The 18,513-nt window shown below is 46.7% G+C and overlaps 2 protein-coding genes across 3 annotated transcripts in view; one reads left to right on the top strand and one right to left on the bottom strand.

Moving 5' to 3' along the window:
• LOC123361664 (histone-lysine N-methyltransferase SETDB2-like) overlaps positions 1–14,977 on the bottom strand; it is a 93,361-nt gene extending 78,384 nt beyond the window's left edge. The window contains exons 1-6 of the mRNA XM_045001723.1: positions 14,803–14,977; positions 13,846–13,923; positions 11,149–11,271; positions 10,488–10,549; positions 10,242–10,323; positions 9,970–10,125 (exon numbers count right to left, since the gene is read on the bottom strand). Of these exons, the coding sequence (XP_044857658.1) occupies positions 9,970–10,125; positions 10,242–10,323; positions 10,488–10,549; positions 11,149–11,271; positions 13,846–13,923; positions 14,803–14,818 (517 nt within the window). The 5' untranslated portion in view covers positions 14,819–14,977. The remainder of the gene's footprint in view (positions 1–9,969; positions 10,126–10,241; positions 10,324–10,487; positions 10,550–11,148; positions 11,272–13,845; positions 13,924–14,802) is intronic.
• A 2,310-nt stretch (positions 14,978–17,287) lies between these two features.
• Positions 17,288–18,513, top strand: part of CAB39L (calcium binding protein 39 like) — a 100,514-nt gene continuing 99,288 nt past the window's right edge. The window contains exon 1 of one of the 2 annotated variants that reach the window (XM_045014017.1): positions 17,288–17,448. The gene's annotated coding sequence lies outside the window, so the exon portion shown is untranslated. The remainder of the gene's footprint in view (positions 17,449–18,513) is intronic. The other variant, XM_045014036.1, reaches the window with a different exon arrangement.

Below are 18,513 nucleotides of genomic sequence, written 5' to 3'. Positions count from 1 at the left end.
ACCAAACCTCCAGCGCCAGAACACTTGATTCAGGGAAGCCATTCTAGTGTAGAAGAGGGTGACTATTATCCTGTGGAAGCTGGCAACCCCAGATAGCCATCGGTCCATTGCAAATCACTGTCGGGATTGTGGTTGTGCAGGTCTGTGAAGCAAGTAACACTGTGAGCTACCCATGGGTGGTTGTCATAAGAAAAGTTCCAGAAATAACAAGATTTCCGAGGATGGGGTTTCCAAACTGTGCAGGGGCCATCAATGACACCCATATCCCAATACTTTGCCCACCACAAGGGATATGTGAAGCAAAAAGGTTGCTATTATCTCATTCTGCAAAGCTTTGTGAACCTCAGAGATAGATTCATGAATACAAACTTGGGAAACACTGAAAGAAGGAAGAAGAGATTTTATTCCCCAGAAATTATATTGTTCTGTATGGTCTATCTGTGCTGTTATTTTGGGGAACCCTGCATACCTGTTCCAAACTTGGCTCATGAAACCATATTTTGACATCAATAATCCTGGAAAATGGGAATTCAGTTACAAACCCAGCAGAGCTGCAGAATGATCATGGAGCGTGTATTTGGTAGACTCAAATCCCATGGGTGTAGCCTATGCACCCATCTGGATGTCAGCATGGCAAATGTCGTTGCACGCCACCCACTGTATAGCTTTTGTGAGGGTGAAGGGGACTGCTTCCATCCTGAGTGGGCTCAGGACAAGTCTGGTTTACAGGCTCTGCACAGGCAGCTGGATCCCATGCATGTGCACATTGGTCCTGGTTCCCAGCAGCCAAAAGAAATCAGGGGATGCCGGACATGCACACATTTTGCACAGGGAAAGATGAAGAACTGGCACAGTGTGGTGGGAATCACATGGCTGAGGCAGAGGATGACATCTATTTCTTCAAAAGGACACCCTAACACCCTATGCAGCTGTGGGACAAACACATGAGGTAACATTGGTACATACTTGTAGGGCTACATAACTTTGTGAGGGTTCCCCCCACCCCCCAATTGCCTGTCATTCGTTTCTCAAACACAGCCACTAGGGGCTTTTCTTGTGGCCACAGCCTCCTGGGTGGTGACAGGGGGAGAGCAGCAACCCCTCCCGCAGGGCCACCACCAATGGTTGGGCCCTGCCTTCTTCTGAAGCCACAAACGCCCGAGGAGCAGGCAGCCAGTGTGAGTTCCTCACATTCCCGAGGGCGATGGGGCTCCAGCTTCTGGCTGGGGTGGTGGGCAGCAGGCTCCGGCCATGGGGCTTTGGCTCCAGCCCCAACCCCAGCCCCACTGCAGCAGGTGCCAGCCCCGGGCTCACCACCCCTCCCTCACCCCTGGCCCTTGCTGACTCCCTACCCACCTCCCCATCCAGGGCTTAATCTGTCCCCTAGCTTGCAGGGGCTGAGTATATTTGCTGTGAAAAGTTATATTTGTATGCTTGTTAATATCACTTTTCACTGCCTCCTAGCAAGCTAAAATGTCTGCTTCTGTGAAAAGTGATATTGACAAATGTACAGCAGCAGACTTACCGGCTAGCAAGTCTAAAAAAAGGCAACCTAAAAAGGAAAGGAAACAAACAACAAAAGGTAAGAACATGCAAAGCACCTTATTTGTGTTTCTATTCTGTGTAGGTCCAGTAAAGAACAGAGACAACTGTACATTATTTTTATTGAGTTTGCAAAAAAAACTTTATAAATAAATTACAATGATTTGGACATGGATATGTGCATATTTATTTGTTTTTCCTAAAGTTAATTAAGTATTTTGGGAAAAATTGTCAGAGCGACCACCAGCAAGAATTGGTGGCCACACTCTGAGGCCACCAAAATATTTGTTGTGAGAACCCCATTTTAGCCGCTCATTACTGTGACATTGCACACATTAATGATAATTGTAACAGGGCACCTCCACCTCACCTTAGGGTTGGGTCTGTGCTGTGCTATGGCCAAGTTGTAATGCAGTCATTGTAAAATGTTTTTGTCTTCACTAGTCACACTTGTTTACAAATTTCTGTTATTAAGAGCACTCAATCTCTGTTAATGACCCTATCAACATTTGCAAGGCCTGGGGGCAGAAGGAGTGGAATATGCAGCCATTCTCTTCTTTTAATTATTTGCTGTTAGTGGTGCTAATGACTGCAACTGGTCAAGGTTTTGGAGGCAAAGGGAGGGGCCATTTATGGACAGGATAGTGGCAGATGCTGTCATTGCTGTATGTTACTGGAATTTTGATTTCTGCATGTGAACTAAGCCATACAGATGTTTATCTAGAGTTCTACTGTGTTAAACCAATAGTGCCTTCTGTAAGTGAGTGTTATGTACTACACTTTCCCCATCCCTCCTAACTATCCTTGGGACATTTCTGAACCTGGGTAGGTCGTGTGGTTTGGGACAGACAGAAAAGTATTTGTAATATCATGGCAACAGAGAGTAATATGTCATTCAATTTCATGTGCTGTGAATTGTGGGGCCCAATCCCGAACCTGAAAACATCTTCTTTTGATTATATTTAAGAGAGAGGGGCCACATGCAAGCCGAGGAAACGATAACAGTTACTAAAAGTACTATGTGGAACATGTAATTAAAATATTTTAAAAAAGAAAAGTCAGCTAACGATCTTTAAAACATTAAAGGAATGAATTTGTGAGCACTGACTAAACTTTGCAATCTCTGCACCTTTCTCCTTGCTCTCCTCCCGACAAGGGGGAATGATGGGAAAATCTCTCTTGGGGAAGACAGGAGAGGTCTCCTGCATGGGCTTTGGGGTGGCACTTGGTGGGGCTCTAGGACTCCCATAGGCTCACCGTCCAGGAGGAGAACAAGAGGTCTCCCTAAAAAGGGTTTTGAGTGAGGGGGAGGTCCCAGGAGTCCTTCAGGCTCTCTACCCAATCACTCGGGGGGAGGGGGTCCTTAAAAGAGGATCCTCCAGCTTCAGCCAGAGGAAGAGGTGGTGGCGATAGCTGGAGGTTCAGTGGCTCCAGCAGCAGGCAGACCCTGAACTCATTTGGCCACCAGTTCAAAGAGCCTCTCCATTAGGGAATGCTCCCATTCCCTATGAAGTGCCTCCAGTTGCAGGAACTGGCTCATCAATGTCTCTTCCTGCTGAAGAGCCCAATCCTCCTGTGCTCTGAGGAATTTAAACTGTTCCTGGTTCCTCCTGTCCATCTCTATGAGTAGCTCTTTCCCTGGTCCGTCCCTGTCTGCCTCCACCATCTCTGGGTTACTGCTCCTACACTCCTGGTGGAATGGCTTACCTCGTGGGAGCGAAAGGTCCTGCCAAGTAGAAGAAAAGGGCAGCATTATAAATTGTTTCTTCTTTTGGAAGAAGCCAAGAAATCCCACCCCATGACACAACTTTGCTGTAAAAGGCTACAATTTTGATACTTTTCAGGGTTTCAGAAATGCAACTGCTAGACTATTCAGGATTGTCAGACGATTTTTGCAGCCCATGAGGAAGGAACAGAGGCTAACAATGCTAAGAAAAATGTACTAATGTTTTAAATACAAAATGTTCACAGTGGCTCAAGGGGCTGGAGGGATGAGGAGGGGGCAGTTCCTTCCAGGGGCTATGTTATCAGTTTGCAATTTCTTCTTTAAAGGATGGCTAACATCTGGAGAACACAGCAGTTTTCAAGGTACCAAAATTGAAAACAGAAGTGGCTTTCCAGTCCTCTGGAGGAGATCGGGCAACCAGTGCCATTGAGATCTTTCTGCTACTGATCCTCCCCCTACATAATGGAGGGAGTTGGTCAGCTATGAAGGTGGACCAAGCAGATTTGCACTGCCATTGAACCTCAAGACCCAGCTGAAGTTGCACCAGAAATTTGCTGAAATACGCTTACAGGACTGGGAAGCAATTCATCTGGGAATTGACACTATTCTCAGGTCGTGTACAGGATTTCTGTGCAGAGAGGCAAACCACAAATATCCCCCACCTGCCTCAGCCTCACCAGATAATCCTGCCCTGTGTCTGTCAGGAACCAGGGCCTGCAGCAGAGCCAGTCTCCAGGCAACCTAATGAACACAGCTGGCCTGTAGTTAGGCTGCTTGATTGGCTACATGGCCTGATTGGTTGGAAAAGTCAGCAGACTGGTTCTTAAGCAGCAGCAGTTTGGCAGCTGCTAAAAGCATTCGCCCACAGCTGTGATAGTTCCTATGCCTACTTGTTTCCAGCCCTGATACTGCCTTGGACCCAGCCTCACGTCACTCCAAATAACCAGGTCCTGACCCTCAGTCCCGATTCCTGACCTCGGGCTTCTGGCTCCAGCTCGGACTCTGGGCTCAAGTCTGTGACCACCAACTCCTGCTCTAACCACTAGGCATGACCACCCACGCCCCAGCCACTGACAGTTTCAGCAGCCCCAGCACAAACACTAAGGGAACAAGAGCTGATATAATGAGAATGGATTCTGCAAAGGCCAATCTCTCTCCAACACACAGCAGGAGCCCTACAGACCTTTCAGGCCAAGGCTGTCACCCTCCAGGTGCAGAATGTAGTCCTGCAAGCCTAAGCTGCACCACTGTCAGTCCCCCACTCAAACAAGCCCAAGCTCCTACTTCTGCTACACTCACAGTTGTATCCCACTGACCAAGCCTGAGTGGGACTGATTGTTAGCCTGGTAACTGGGGAGGCCCTGCCTTGGGCATCTCTACTGCTGGAAAAAAATCAAGCTTGCTTCTGGGACAATTTAAGGACTTCATTCAAGATATGGCAGTGATCTTCACTGACCCAAATTCCAAGCATGCAGCCAAAACTGTGCTTCAAGTGCTGCGAGAGGGGTGCTGGCCAGTTGCTATATATATACAGCAGAGTTCTAGAACTGGGTAGTAGACCTCAAGTGGAAGAAGGCCACCCAGTGCTATTACTTCTCAGCCTAAATGACAATATTAATGTCGTATTATCGTTTCTGGCTTGGCCTAAAGGATGAACTGGCATATGTAGACTCCCCCTCTGGCCTGGATACCTTAGTCAACCTATGCATCAACATCAACAACTGCCTGATTGAACACCACTAAGAAAAAAGGCGGTCCTCCTGGCTCCCACCAGTCCTACCCTGTCCTCCCCATCACTGGTCCTCTCTCCACTGCCCAAACCCATGCAAGTCAATCAGGCCTGGCTACAGAATTGATGCCAGGCCTCAGGCCTATACTGCCCACTTTGCATCAAGCTGTCCTGCCAGGGTCCAGTCTACACCCTGGTTGAGAAACACCAAATCTCAACCTTGACAGGAGGCTCCAGGCTGCCTTTCCCCTCTCCCAGCAGCCTACACCAACTTTCATCCCCCAGTACCCTGGAGATGGCCAATCCAACTCCCTCTCCAGCACCCCGAGATGCCTGGTATCAACCAAGAGGCACTGGTGGACTTGGGTGCCTCACAGACCTGGAGTTCACCTGACCACACAGTATCCTCACCCAGTACAAAGACCTGAGTTAGTGGAGTCCACAGACAGGTCACCCCTTCCATCCGAACCAATCACCCACCAGATAGCTCCCTTAGAGGTAACTACCCTTTGAGGTCACCAAGAAATTCTCCAGTTTGCACTGATTCGTGCACCACATTCATCAGCTGTCCTTGACATCCCGTCTCATCACCCACAACCCTCGCGTCCACTGGCAGTCAGGCACAGTACGCTTTGATTTTCCATCTTGACGACAAACTTGTTTCACGAGAGACGATCTGGGACCAGCAACCCTTTGTGGCACACTTGGTCGTCCAAGGAATTCAGAGATACAAAGGGAGGATTCAAAAGCAACCCCGGCAACCCCCACCACCTCCCAAATGACTCCACGGATTCCTGTTAAATATCCACACTCTGCCAACAAGTTTGACAAAAAGAAATCGGACATCTTACCCCTCCCTTGGAGTCACGACTACCCCATCGACCTCCAGCTGGGAGCAGAGTATCCCTTCATGTGCATTTACGTGCACACCAAACCCAAACTACTGGTACTCTGGGCCTATCTTGAGGAAAACCTGCAGAAGAGGTTCATTTGTATCTCCACATCCCTGGAGCTTCTCTGTGGCAAAGAAAGTTGACTCCCTCCAGCCTTGTGTGCACTGCTGAGCTCTGAACAAAATTATAGTCTGAAACCAGTATCCCTTCACCACTTATTAACAAGCTGCTCAAAAGACTCTGCTTCACCAAGAGGTCTTCACAAAGTTGGACCTCTGTGGAACTTAGAACTTGGTGAGGATCCTGGAAGGAGACAAATGGAAGAGTGCCTTCTGTACCAGGGATGGCTACTTGGAATATTTGGTCATACCATTTGGGTAATGCAAAGCCCTGTGACCTTCCACCATTTCATACACAACATATTTACAGACAGCTGGACCAATTTATTGTCAATTACTTGAACATCATCATCATTTTCTCTGAAAGTCAGGACCTCCACAATCATCATGCACACACTGTCTTGGAGAGATTCTGCCAAAACCACCTCTTTATGAAGCTCAAGAAATGTGAGTTCTATAAGGACACAGTGGAATTCTTGGAATATATCATCTAACCATGGACCCACAGACGGGGCAGCAATATCTGACCGGGCTGTGCCCAAGGATATATGCAGGATCCAGTGATCCCTGGTGTTCGCCAACTTTGACAGGCCATCTGTTAAAGGATTCTCTAGCCTGGCTGCCCCTATAAGAGTGCTCCTACAAGTAGCAGACTGGTTCGCCTGGTCCACGGAGGCTCAGTAGGCTTTTGATCGACAGAAGAAGGCATTCACCTCAGTACCAATCATGATTCACCCAGATCTCACTAAATCATTTAGGACTGAGGCCGACACCACAGTTGCAGTATTAACTCAACATGCAGGCCCCCACAATCTACTCTATCCCTGTGCCTTTTACTCTGAGAAACTAATGCTGTTAGAAAAAAATTACCATCTTTGGGACACGGAGCTAATGGCTATTAAGGCAGCTTTCAAGGAGTGGCACCACCTCTAGAAGGAGCCCGATTCCCATGGATCACAAAAACCTGGAGTATCTATGGACTGCTAGACACCTTAACCAACACCAAATCCACTGGTCCCTCTTTTTCACTCACTTCAACTTTGCTGTAACCTATCGCCCATGGAAGAGAAAAGGGAAGGCTGTTGTGCTATCCCGTAAAGATGAATCTCTCAAACGTGGTGAAGAGCCCTCTGCCACCATGCTCAAGGTGTCCAACTTCGTTAATGGGACAATTAACAACAGTCCAACGTCCTCCATCCGCTCCCTTCTTTTTGATGACCTGTTCATAATCCAGATCCGCCAGGCTCTGAACAACGTGGATACGCGACTCAACTCAGGGATCAGACTACAGAATAGCCTCCTTTGTCGCCAGAGTTGTATCTGTGTTCCAGAGGAACAACCTAGGCTTCAGTTAAATAATAAATAATAATAGGAGATATACCAATCTCCTAGAACTGGAAGGGACCTTGAAAGGTCATCGAGTCCAGCCCCCTGCCTTCACTAGCAGGACCAAGTACTGATTTTTACCCAGATCCCCTAAGTGGCCCCCTCAAGGATTGAACTCACAACCCTGGGTTTAGCAGGCCAATGCTCAAACCACTGAGCTATCCCACTGTGCCATGATTCCCTGAGGGAGGGTGAATTTTGGCCAGTTAAAGACCTGGAATCTGGTCTTGAGGAGCTTCTGGTGGCCAGGCCTACAAGATTACATCAAGGACTATCTAAAGTCCTGCGATCTCTGTGCCCATACCAAAAATCCACAATCAAACCCCCAAGGGCCTCCTCCAGCCTCTTCCCTTACCTCTACAGCCATGGTCTACTATATATCAATGGATTTCATTGCAGAACTGCCACGCTCCTAGGAGACACAGCAATCCTGGTTGTCGTCAACCTCCTAACTAAGATGGGATGCTTCATCAGCCCTTCCTGGAAGATGGCTTCCGCTATCATGGGTTACTGACGGGCACTGTATTGGGCTGGGGACCCCAGTTCATTTCCTGATTCTGGTGGGAATTTCTCAGACTCTTTGGCATCGAGCCCATCACATCCTCCGCCTATCACTCACAGACTAATGGGCAGAGAGTCAATCAAATCCTGGAGCAATACCTTTGCTGCTTTTGAGTTGCTACCAGAATGTCTGGCTTTCCCTGCTATGCTGTGCCGACTCTGCATATAACAATGCAGTCCACACCTCAATCCAAAGTAGCCCACTTTGCAAACTATGGCTTTCACCCTCAGCTCCCCAGTACCAGCCACTGCAGATTTAGCTTCCCACCTACACCAGGTGCACCAGGAGCTCAAGGAATACTTGCAGTCTCTCCAAAGAAGTCTATAAACATCATGCACACCAAGACTACCAGGCTGCCCCCCAATCTGGCCACAGGCGCCCACGTGTGGCTCTCTGCCTAGCATCTTAAATTGACCTGCCCATCCACCAAACTAAACTACCAATACCTGGGCCCCTTCAAGATTATAGAACAGGTAAAGCCAGTGGCTTTCAGGTTACAGCATCCCAAGTCCTTGAGATTAATCCCGTTTTTCGTATCTCACTTTTAAAGCCCTGCACTGACGACCCATACCCAAATCGCTTCAACGTGGCAGTGCCACACATAACAGTTTGCGGACGGGAGGAGTGCTTGATTCATAAAATCCTCAACTCTTGGCGAGTTGGGGAAAGGCTCCAGTACCTGGTGGACTGGGAATGCTACTGTCTGGAGGAGCCACCCTGGGAACTGGTAGAGAACATCCACACTCCACACCTATTGCAAGAGTTCCATCAGAAGTTCCCCAAGAAACCAGGCCCCAAGGAGGCACCCCGAGGTGGGAGTCAGGGGATACTGTCAGGAAGCAGGGCCTGCAGGAGAGCCAGTCTCTCGATAACCTAATGAGCCCAGCGGGCCTGTAGTAGGCTACCTGATTGGCTATATTACCTGACTGGTGGGACGAGTCAGCAGACTGGCTTTTAAGCCCAGAAACAGCAGCTCAATGGCTGCTCAAAGTATTCACCCACAGTTGCAACAGCTCCTGTGCATACCTGTTCCCAGCCTGCTCCTGCCTTGATCCAGCCCTGCTTCAGCCTTCGATGCAGCTTTCGCTCACTCCAAGAAACCTGGTTCTTACTCTCAGGAATCGGAGCTGACCTTGGCTCTGATTTCTGACTACAAACTCCTGCTCTAACCACTAGGAATGACTGCCAATGTTGAAGTTAGTGACAATGCCTGCCTAACAATGATGAAATGGACATTGGGGAAAAAAAAAAAAAAAAAAAAGAGCTACACTGCAACTTTGTTTCTCTGTGGTTTCAGGTAACCACCACAAGCTCTCCACTGCAAAGGAACACCGCACCATGTTTATCCCAACACCAGACTTGATTCTTCTTCCCTGCATTTCCCCTGGCTTGTGCACCATGGCTCAATGCAGGGAGAGGCCAGACACCAGGAACGTGGGTGGTAAAAATGTTGTAATCTTCCATGGGGAAAAAGGACTCCTGTGAGTAACTGACAGCTGTCACTAACTTCACACAAACAACTATATGTTTTCTACAACTGTCCCATCCCCAACCGGGAGCTTTCTAACTTGCCCCGTCCTTTCCCCCACACCAGGTGGCTCTGGGACTATTGCTGTCAGACTGCTGGCTGAGAAATGCACAATGATTTTTCGTTAATAATCTGTTTGTAAGACACCTCTTTAGCTAAATGCATAATAGTTGTTGATTGGAAATCAATAAAATCATTGACTTATAGCAGTGTCTTTCTTGGGGAGGGGCCATTTTGGGCTGGAGCAGAGCAGGGGCTGCATGGAGGTCGGTGGAATTGAAGGAATCTGGTAAGAAGACGGGGTGTTTGAACAGCATTGCAGTTCAAACTCAGAGACACAGCAATGCATGGCATATTATCCAGGGAGGAAAAGTCAGTGCACAAGTATTGCAAAATGCCCTGAATTTTAAAATCAGGAGTACAGCACCAGAGCAAGAGGGGATATTGGCGAGGCGGGTGTGTATGGGAGTCCACTATAACTTACCAGCCTTCAGTTCTGGTTCTTGCCACAGCTTGGGGTCCTCCTCAGTTTCACCAGGGGAGAGGCGTTCCTTAACCAGCTCCTCTAGGTAGTGGTGGAGAATCACATACTCCTTGTCCTCTGGGTCTTCCAGACATCCTCTACAGTCCCTGCTGCCTCCTCACCATGGCCCGCATTGGCCTCCTGTCGGACACTGAGGCTGGGGGACTTGAGGAAGGGAGCATGAGCCACTTCAGGCTTTGTACTGGGAGTCCTCGACAGCACCCCATTCTGACCATCATGGAAGGGGCATGTACGACGAGCCTTCCCAGAGCTACTGTTGGAGTCTTTTGCTTTTCTGTCCAGGACCCTCAAGTGCTTGATGTGTTCCCAGTATGAGGATAGAGTCCCCTGAACACCAGCCTCCGTGAAATTTCTCGGTACAGATATTTGTTCCTGACACTCCAGGCAAGTAGTACTCTGAGCACGTGAATGTGGCCGGTGGGTCAGGCGGCTGCTCTTGGAGCAGGATTCACATTCACCTGTATTGAGCTAAAGAGCGCAGGGGGAAGTTGTTTGATGTAGTCAGTGCAGCTTGCTACTACTGGTGAAGACAGGGGAGGGGAGAAGGGGGGAGGACAGAGACGACACAGAGACCTTTATAGATTCGGCAAGGAGGGTGAGGCAGAAACAAGTTCAGTGTATTGTGGGAATGGGGATGGAGGACTAGTGAAACTTGAGACCTGATACATGCCCCTTTATGCCTGTCAACACTGCAAATTGGCCTGGGTGTGGGGCCATACATGTACTTGCCCACACTCCTCCGGCATGTCAGCCTCTATTCACCTTCAGACATGTGCTTCTGGAGTTTACGTGTGGACAGTAGGGGGGTTATGGACATGCATTGACGTATACAGTCGCTAGTGCAAATATACCTATAGACTGCAAGTTCTCTGGGGCAGGGTCTGTCTTTTTTTGTTCCATGTTTGTACAGCATCTAGCACAGTGGGGTCCTGGTCCATAGACTGGGGTTCCTGGGTGCTATGATAATATGAATAATAAGTAATACTACCACCATCCTTGGGCACAATTTTTTTTTCTTTTTAACTTACAGTTAAGGTCTGGCAAGTTATCAAACAGCTTCAGATAAGGTGGCCCAAGATTTGATTATAGTCATGCATAACTATTATAAGGGTTTCAAACCTTCATTTGTTGCAGTTCCATCCTTGATCTTTTGTTTCAGAGACAGCAATACATTTTGCACCCGCTCAAATATGAAGTCCACTCTTTCATCTTCCATTTGCCTCCAAAACATCTGTGCATCACCTGAAATGCACATTTCGGTTTACAACAAAAGCATACAATTTCTAGTGCCCAGATTTTAAAAAGCAGTTAGGTGCCTAAACATGCAGATAGGGACACAGTGAGATTTTCAAAGGCTCCTTTTAAAAATCCCACCAAACCTCTCTTTACATTTTTAGACACCTAAATACTTTTAAAAATCTGGCTCTAAATATAAACTGAAAATGAAAGTATAATCTAGTGATGTGCTTGAGGGGCTTCCTGGAGACTCAGAGGCATAGGTGCTGACTTTTGGTTTTGCAGACCGGCTCCCCTCTCTCTCCCCCGGGGCCTCACCCCTGCTCCGCTCCCTCCCCATAGCACCTCCTGCTGGCTCCTTTCTGCCCCCTACTGCCTTAACAGGGCAGTGGCGGGAGGCAGAGAGGAGTGAATGGCGGGGCAGGTCCTGCTCAACAGCGGATGGATGGGAGTCGGGACAGCCCCAAGGCTGCTACAGCAGCAGCCTCAGCCAGTCTCATGGGTGCTGAGCAACCTCTATTTTTTCTCTGTGGATGCTTGAGCCCCTGAGCACCTGCAGAGTCAGCACCTATGCTCAGAAGTATCCCTTGTTACAATTCCAGTACCATCAAACAGGAAGGAAGTTTAGAATCTTCTTCCTCTTTCTGGGTACTGTTAGGTTATTTCTGCTAGAGATGAATTATCACTGAGGCTCATAAAAATAATTAAGAAGAACAAAATTTTTAGCTGACTGGACTGCATCACACAATAGTATTTTTACAAAGCTTTTACACGTTTTTCACATCCCCACAAGTTGATAACTGTGCTATCCTAAGAATATATTCAGTATATTTACCAGAAAAAAAACTGTAAACATTTTCAGGCAAGTGCAGCTTAACACGTTTGTTTGCCAAGTGGTGTTAGTTTTATTAACTTATACCACACCCAGAAGCATACCTTCCTCCTTGGGTGTGGTCATAAAAAGCTATTTTTTTCAAATGGAAAAACCAATTAATAAGAGTTCCTGGCCTCACACTCCTCCTCTCTCTTGCAAAGCACAAGTCCGCAGTCTACAATCTAAATGGGGAAGCCTTTTGTGGGAACGCCTAGTGCTTCCAATATTTTAACTGGAAAGGTCTCTAATAAAAAGTGTATTGCTTCAATGTGTCACAAAAATCAGTCAGGACAAGGAAATGTATTAGTAGTATTAAGATGCTCCTTTGCCTATGAAAGAATCCAGAAAGAACTAGATCTGTTTTATCACTTAACTAATTTCTAAATAACTTTATCATATTTAGAGAGGAATCTTTATGTTCTTGTCTCAGACTGCTAATTTGGATGGGTAAATATCTTCAGACATAAAATGGCTATGCATATTATCTTCTATCTAAGAAGTCACAGGATAACATGTTTGGGTACTTGCAAGGTTATGAATAAATATTTCCACAGCTGGTATAGTTTCCTTAGGCAGGATGGTTTCTGTTTACCAAATATGGCAACTGTTGAGTAATGTAAAGGAAGCTGGTTTCTGGAGGGGGAAGGGGAACACAAAGCTCTCTTATGAGTGCAAGATGAGCAACCGTATGGGTGGCAGCAATGGGCTCACCTTTAATATTAAGAGGCAAGATTTGGAGAGTGCTTTTTTCCATTAAGCTGATTGGATGGGGAGGGCACTTGTCATCTGCCAATACCGTCTCCCTAACCCTTGTATTCACAGAGATAGCTAACACAAGGAAGACCAATGTCCACCCTTGAAAACACACAAACTGGTCAGGTGGAATCCCACGTCAGAGCTCCAACAGCCAACGAATCCTGAGAGACATCCCTGCACTACTAGAAGTGCTTTTATTCCTTGAGGGATTTTTGTTTTAAAAAAACAAAACAAAAAACTGGAAAAAAAGGTTATTTAAAAAAAAAAGTTATGTTAAGTATTAGCAAATTCAATAGCAGGTTTCACCACAACAAGATTACAACCCTATACTGTTGCTTCCATGATTTATCTCTTTTCAGCTTTTTCAACAATTGTTATGGCTAGATACTAATGATGAACTAGATAACTCAAAGGATTGGAAATGGTACACAGATCCTTTCATCTCTGGGTCAGCAGTTCAAATCCAACCCAGGATCAACAGTGAGTAAAAATTACTGTTATTACAGTTAGTGCTTCTTCTCTTCAAAACACTTCACATATTTTACCTATTGTGCTAACATCCCAGGACAATACGTTTGGTATAATTATTTAGAAAGAATCATGGCTGCTTGATGCCCCTATGTGAAACAAGTTCACAGTCTCAATCCAATTCTCAGTGGACAGGTGTCCACATTACTAATGTCACCTCACATTTGGCACTTTTCTTGGCAGTCCCAGCAGAGATGCCAAAGACTGAATGGCCATGGATAATAATTCTCTTAGCTCTCAAGGTAGTCTCTCTCTAGCTGAGGATGGGGAACTTGCACTGCAAATGCCTGTTATATTTACCATGTGGTAGACATTATTTCAGCCTTCAGGTTGTCATTCCCACCATAATTTCCACAAGCACTACTCATTTATCACCACGTCCCCTCTGCCCCCCATAATGAAAAAAAAATAGATGACATCACCTTCACCTTTCTTGCCACTGACATTGCTAAGGGTCTCCACATCCAGGCATTCAGAGGTGACAGGCACAGTATAAACAGCTAGATAAAAAGATTAGAGAGAGATTATATGCTGGCAGCTTCTTACCAAGTTTCTCCAAACAGCTTTTTCATTCAGTAGACATTTGAGAGAGCACTGCCTGAAAACATACTTACAGGGGAAAAAGAAAACCATCCTACTGTCAAGGCTACACGTTAGGATGTGGCCTTGGCAAGCTGCCACTAAAAACAGCAAGTTGAAATGGAGTCTGTGAGGTTATATTCATTTTTATACAAGAATCATCTCCTACCAGCCCAAAAGTGACCAAGTGTTGCAAGACCAGCAATATTTTCTGTAGTAGTCAGCGAGGCATGTCCATTTTCTGCTTCCTTTTAGTGCATGACCCTCTTTTTTTCAGTTAAAGTTGCCAAATGCCAATTGCATTGAAAGTAAACTTCTTCAGAAACAGTGGCAGATCTATAGACTTCGGGAAAAAAACCCTGAATTCTGCCCCAAGGAGATGCATGTCGAAGTAAAGTACTTCTGCTTGAGTAACAGGTTATAGGCACACATAAGATGGCACTCTTTCTCCATAGGAAGGATATAGTATTTCTGGCAAGTGCTATTGTGGACACAGAGAGTGCTGAATAATCTAAAGAATACAAGGTGTGTGCTACAAATATAGAACCAGAAGTGCCAGAGAAAAGTAAATTGCTTCCAGTCCACTATGATATATAAATTCTTTAAAAAAAAAAATCAGCACAAATTCAGTGGGTTTAGTCAAACTGTGTTATGTTAGCAGCTTTAATCACTCTAATTTAGTTAGGTTGGGGTCTTATTTTCAAATGAAGGCTGGCCAATCCTACCGTTTAGTTACAAAAAATTCCCTCAAAAGATCTGCCTAATGATTATAAAAAATGCTTTATTTTTAATAAACTTACTTTTTTCTTCTTCCATTCTTTGAAGTAGTTGAATGCATGTATGTTATGCTTCAAAAAACAATTAGAACCTTAATTGCACTAAATCGAGGCTAGAATAGAACATTATGAACTTGCTGTCCTAGAACTGCATTCCCCAATTTATTACGTTGCTCTTGGGGGAAGTGCCAGATTCCATGCTGAAACAATTAAATTTCCAACAACAACCAATATTTAAGAAACATGAAACGAATCTTCAGTTGCCAGCAACTCTTTATTGTTACAATGTGATCTCTCCAAAATCCTTAGTACTTCTTTTGGTCTCATAAAACCACTTTTCATTCTTCTTTGGGCCAAGAAAATTCCATTCCTCTGTAAATTAAAGAAAAAAAATGTTTGAAGTAATTTACAGTGATTGTTTTCAAGATCAGGCATTGCTTTCCACCACAGACAGACCAGAAATATGAAAGTAATATGAGTAAACTTCTGCTAAAATTGAACAGTTTTACAGTTTACTTAAAAGCGATATTATCAAAGATCCACCTCCTTCTTCCTTTTGTACTGGCAACCAAGGAAAGAGAGTGAGGACAGAAGGGCAACAACCCCCTCTCTGCATTGTACAGTCAAGTTCCCCAGAAAAGAACCTTGATGAGGTTATGTAATAATCTAACATATAATTGATGACATTTTATGTACTCAATTTAAAAATCTAGTCAGCATCAAAAAAAGTATTTAAAGAAGCTTCAGGAACTACATCTGTCCTGGAGTCCTACATATGTCCCCCTACCAGTAGCATTTTTTTAAAAAGAATGTTCTTCATTCCCTTGCTGGCAAGGGTCTGAATATACAGGGAAAAACAGTGAAACGGGCTTATTTCCCCTAAATCTTTTAGCTTAGTGATCTGGGAGTTACTTGTAATAACAGTAGATGCAACACACAGAAATCTGATTTTTTTTTAAAGTTGATTGTGTAAGTTTTTATTTCACTGTGTAAATTTTTCAAGGTGCACATTTGTGGATGCATTCTTGCCATCAAACCAGAATATCCAGCAACATCTGAGGACCCAATCCTGCAACCAACAGTAAAACATGCTTAACTGTATGCACGTTGACTTGATCGTATCCATGTGAGAAGTCTCACTTACGCATGTGTACTTCCTTACGCTCTTTCTCTGTACCATTCATGATTTTATAGACCTCTATCATATCCCCTTAGTTATCTCTTTTTTAAAGATGAATGGTCTGAGTCTTTTTAATCTTTCCTGATATGGAAGCTGTTCCTTACCCTTAATCATTTTTGTTGCCCTTTTCTGCATCTTTTCCAACTCTAATATATCTTTTCTGAGATGAGGCAACCAAAACTGCATGCAGTATTCAAGGTATGGGCATATGGAGATATACCTATCTCATAGAACTGGAAGGGACCTTGAAGGTCATCGAGTCCAGTCCCCTGCCTTCAGTAGCTGGACCAAGTACTGATTTTGCCCCAGATCCCTAAATGGCCCCCTCAAGGATTGATCTCACATATCATAGATTTATATTGTGCTATTATGATCGTTTGTGTCTTATCTATCCCTTTCCTAATAGTTCCTAACATTTTGTTAGGATTTTTTTTGACTGTTTCTGCACATTGTACAGGACCTAAATAGGGACACTGGCATGTTGGAGTGGTTGGTTACCATTCATCTGTAAACTTCTGGGGGAAGGTTCTTTAATAAGAACTGCTTCAAAAGATCTGACAGAGAGACGTTTTTAACTATTTGCAACCTAGGCAATGAAAAAAGGAGACGAGAACTTCAAGAATTGCAGCTAGATCTGATCCCTCCCTCAATTGCATTTTCCCGGGGGGCGGGGAGGAGTTGGCAACAAATGACATTAGGAAAGCACAGCGGCTGTTAACTGGGGAGATAGGAACTTCCCTGCCACTAGCCGGGTCCTTCCAACTCCAGCAGCCTGGCCCGGGGCAGGCCAGACCCCGCCGCCTCGCTAACGAGACCCCGCAGTGGCGAACCCACCGCACCACTCGCCTCTCCGTGAGCGGGGACCATCGACACGCATCAGTTACCAACCCACACAGGCTCGGCAGCGAGGCGCACGCAGCATCCCCGCCGCCGGGCACGGTACCTTCGCGGACGAGGCCGGGCTGATGCGCGCGCGCGCCTGCAATAGCGGGCTCGGGACGGAACCGCCCAGCGCAGCAGGGAGACACCAGCCCTTCGCTCGCCCAGCGGCCACCCGCACGGCCACGCCCCTTCTGTGGGCGTGGCCAGGCTCACCCCGGGCTAGCGGAACTTCGCCATCCCGGCGTTCGACCCCTCCGTTCCGCTGGGCGCACGTGCCCGCCCGGCGTAGGCTCCTCAGTTAGCGCCACAGCCACCAACCGCACCTCGCCGGGCAGGAGGCGGGGTTTGAACCCTCTGTTGGTCGAAAGCCATGAGCGGATTGGACACAACCAGCTGGCGGCGCGTGCGCAGAGTAGCCGGCGCGCGCGCGCAACGGGGTGGAGCAAAGTGAGCCAATGGCGATCGGGAAGGGCAGCCGGACGGGTCTCGCGGTGCGAGCGCCGTCCTCGGCTTTCATTGGCTGCGACTGACCTCTCGTGTTGCCATACGGTGGCCAATGAAATCGGGCCATCCGGACTAGAGTCGGAGGAGCGGCGGTGGCGGCTAAGGTAGGTCCGTCCGCCATGTTGGGTGAGGTAAAGGGGTGGAGCTAACTCGGGCGGAGTTTGTTCAGGCGGGCGCTGGGGCTGGGGGCTTTTTTTCGGTGGGTCGATGGGTTAGCGGGGGGGCGGGGGCAGCATTTGGGGCCGAGGCGGGTTAAACCCGAGGATGGGGGCGGCGTTTTGAGGGCATGGGAGGGTAACCCGGGGGGCGGGAGGAGAGGAGGATTTGGAGCAGAGGCGGGTTAACCCCAACGATGGCGAAGGGGGGGCGTTTTGAGGGCGAGGAGGGTTAATCCGGGAGAGGGAGGATTTGGGGCCGAGGCGGGTTCACCCCGGGCACGGGGCGGATTTTTTTTATTCAAGGGGTTGTTTGTTTTCTTTCAAAGATTCGGATTATTCCGTTATCATAGTTCCCATCGGCTGGAATGGCCGCCGTATAGAGAGGGAACATGGGTTTCTGCGCTTCCCGCTATATTGCTCTAAGGTACCCCAGGAGATGGGGCGTGCCCTAAGTACCCCTCTAGTCCGTTTCATATACAGTAGTTGTTTGTACCGTGCCCTCTTTTCACACTGAACTCCCATACACGTGACGCTGGCCTTTCTATTGTGTTTGATACTAATTGTGTTTGATACTAATTGATACAGCAGGATTACCTTGAGAGTGGTGGTTTTTTTTCCTTTAATCTGTGTAGTGTGTTCAGTTATTCTGGTTTCCATATCGTAAAGTTCTGATTTCTGTTACTGTAGTAAAATAAAGAGTGAAATAACACTGCCTTTTTGTAGGCTGGAAACAGTGGGAGGGGATGAATCTCCTAAAGAGGTGTAGTGGAGACAGATGGCATTGCAAGTTGGTGGTAACCTAGAAGACCCATTTCCAGGGTTGGCAGCTGAGCCCTGCTTCAGGCTGAGGTGGAATTCAGATTTCTCCCTAACTTTAGCATGCTTGAGGATAGTGATAATATCCCCCTCCACAGTGATCCCTAGCTCATTCATGATCTCCTTGTTCAGGTCCAGCAGCATGTTCTTCTGGATTCTGTTGTCCACAAACATAAGTAGTTCTCCCTAACCTTC

This window comes from Mauremys mutica, chromosome 1 (genome assembly GCF_020497125.1).
Source record: "Mauremys mutica isolate MM-2020 ecotype Southern chromosome 1, ASM2049712v1, whole genome shotgun sequence".
Classification (NCBI taxonomy): Eukaryota; Metazoa; Chordata; order Testudines; family Geoemydidae; genus Mauremys; species Mauremys mutica.
The sequence above is the reverse complement of the archived record's forward strand: the minus strand, read 5'-3'. Positions and strand labels throughout refer to the sequence as shown.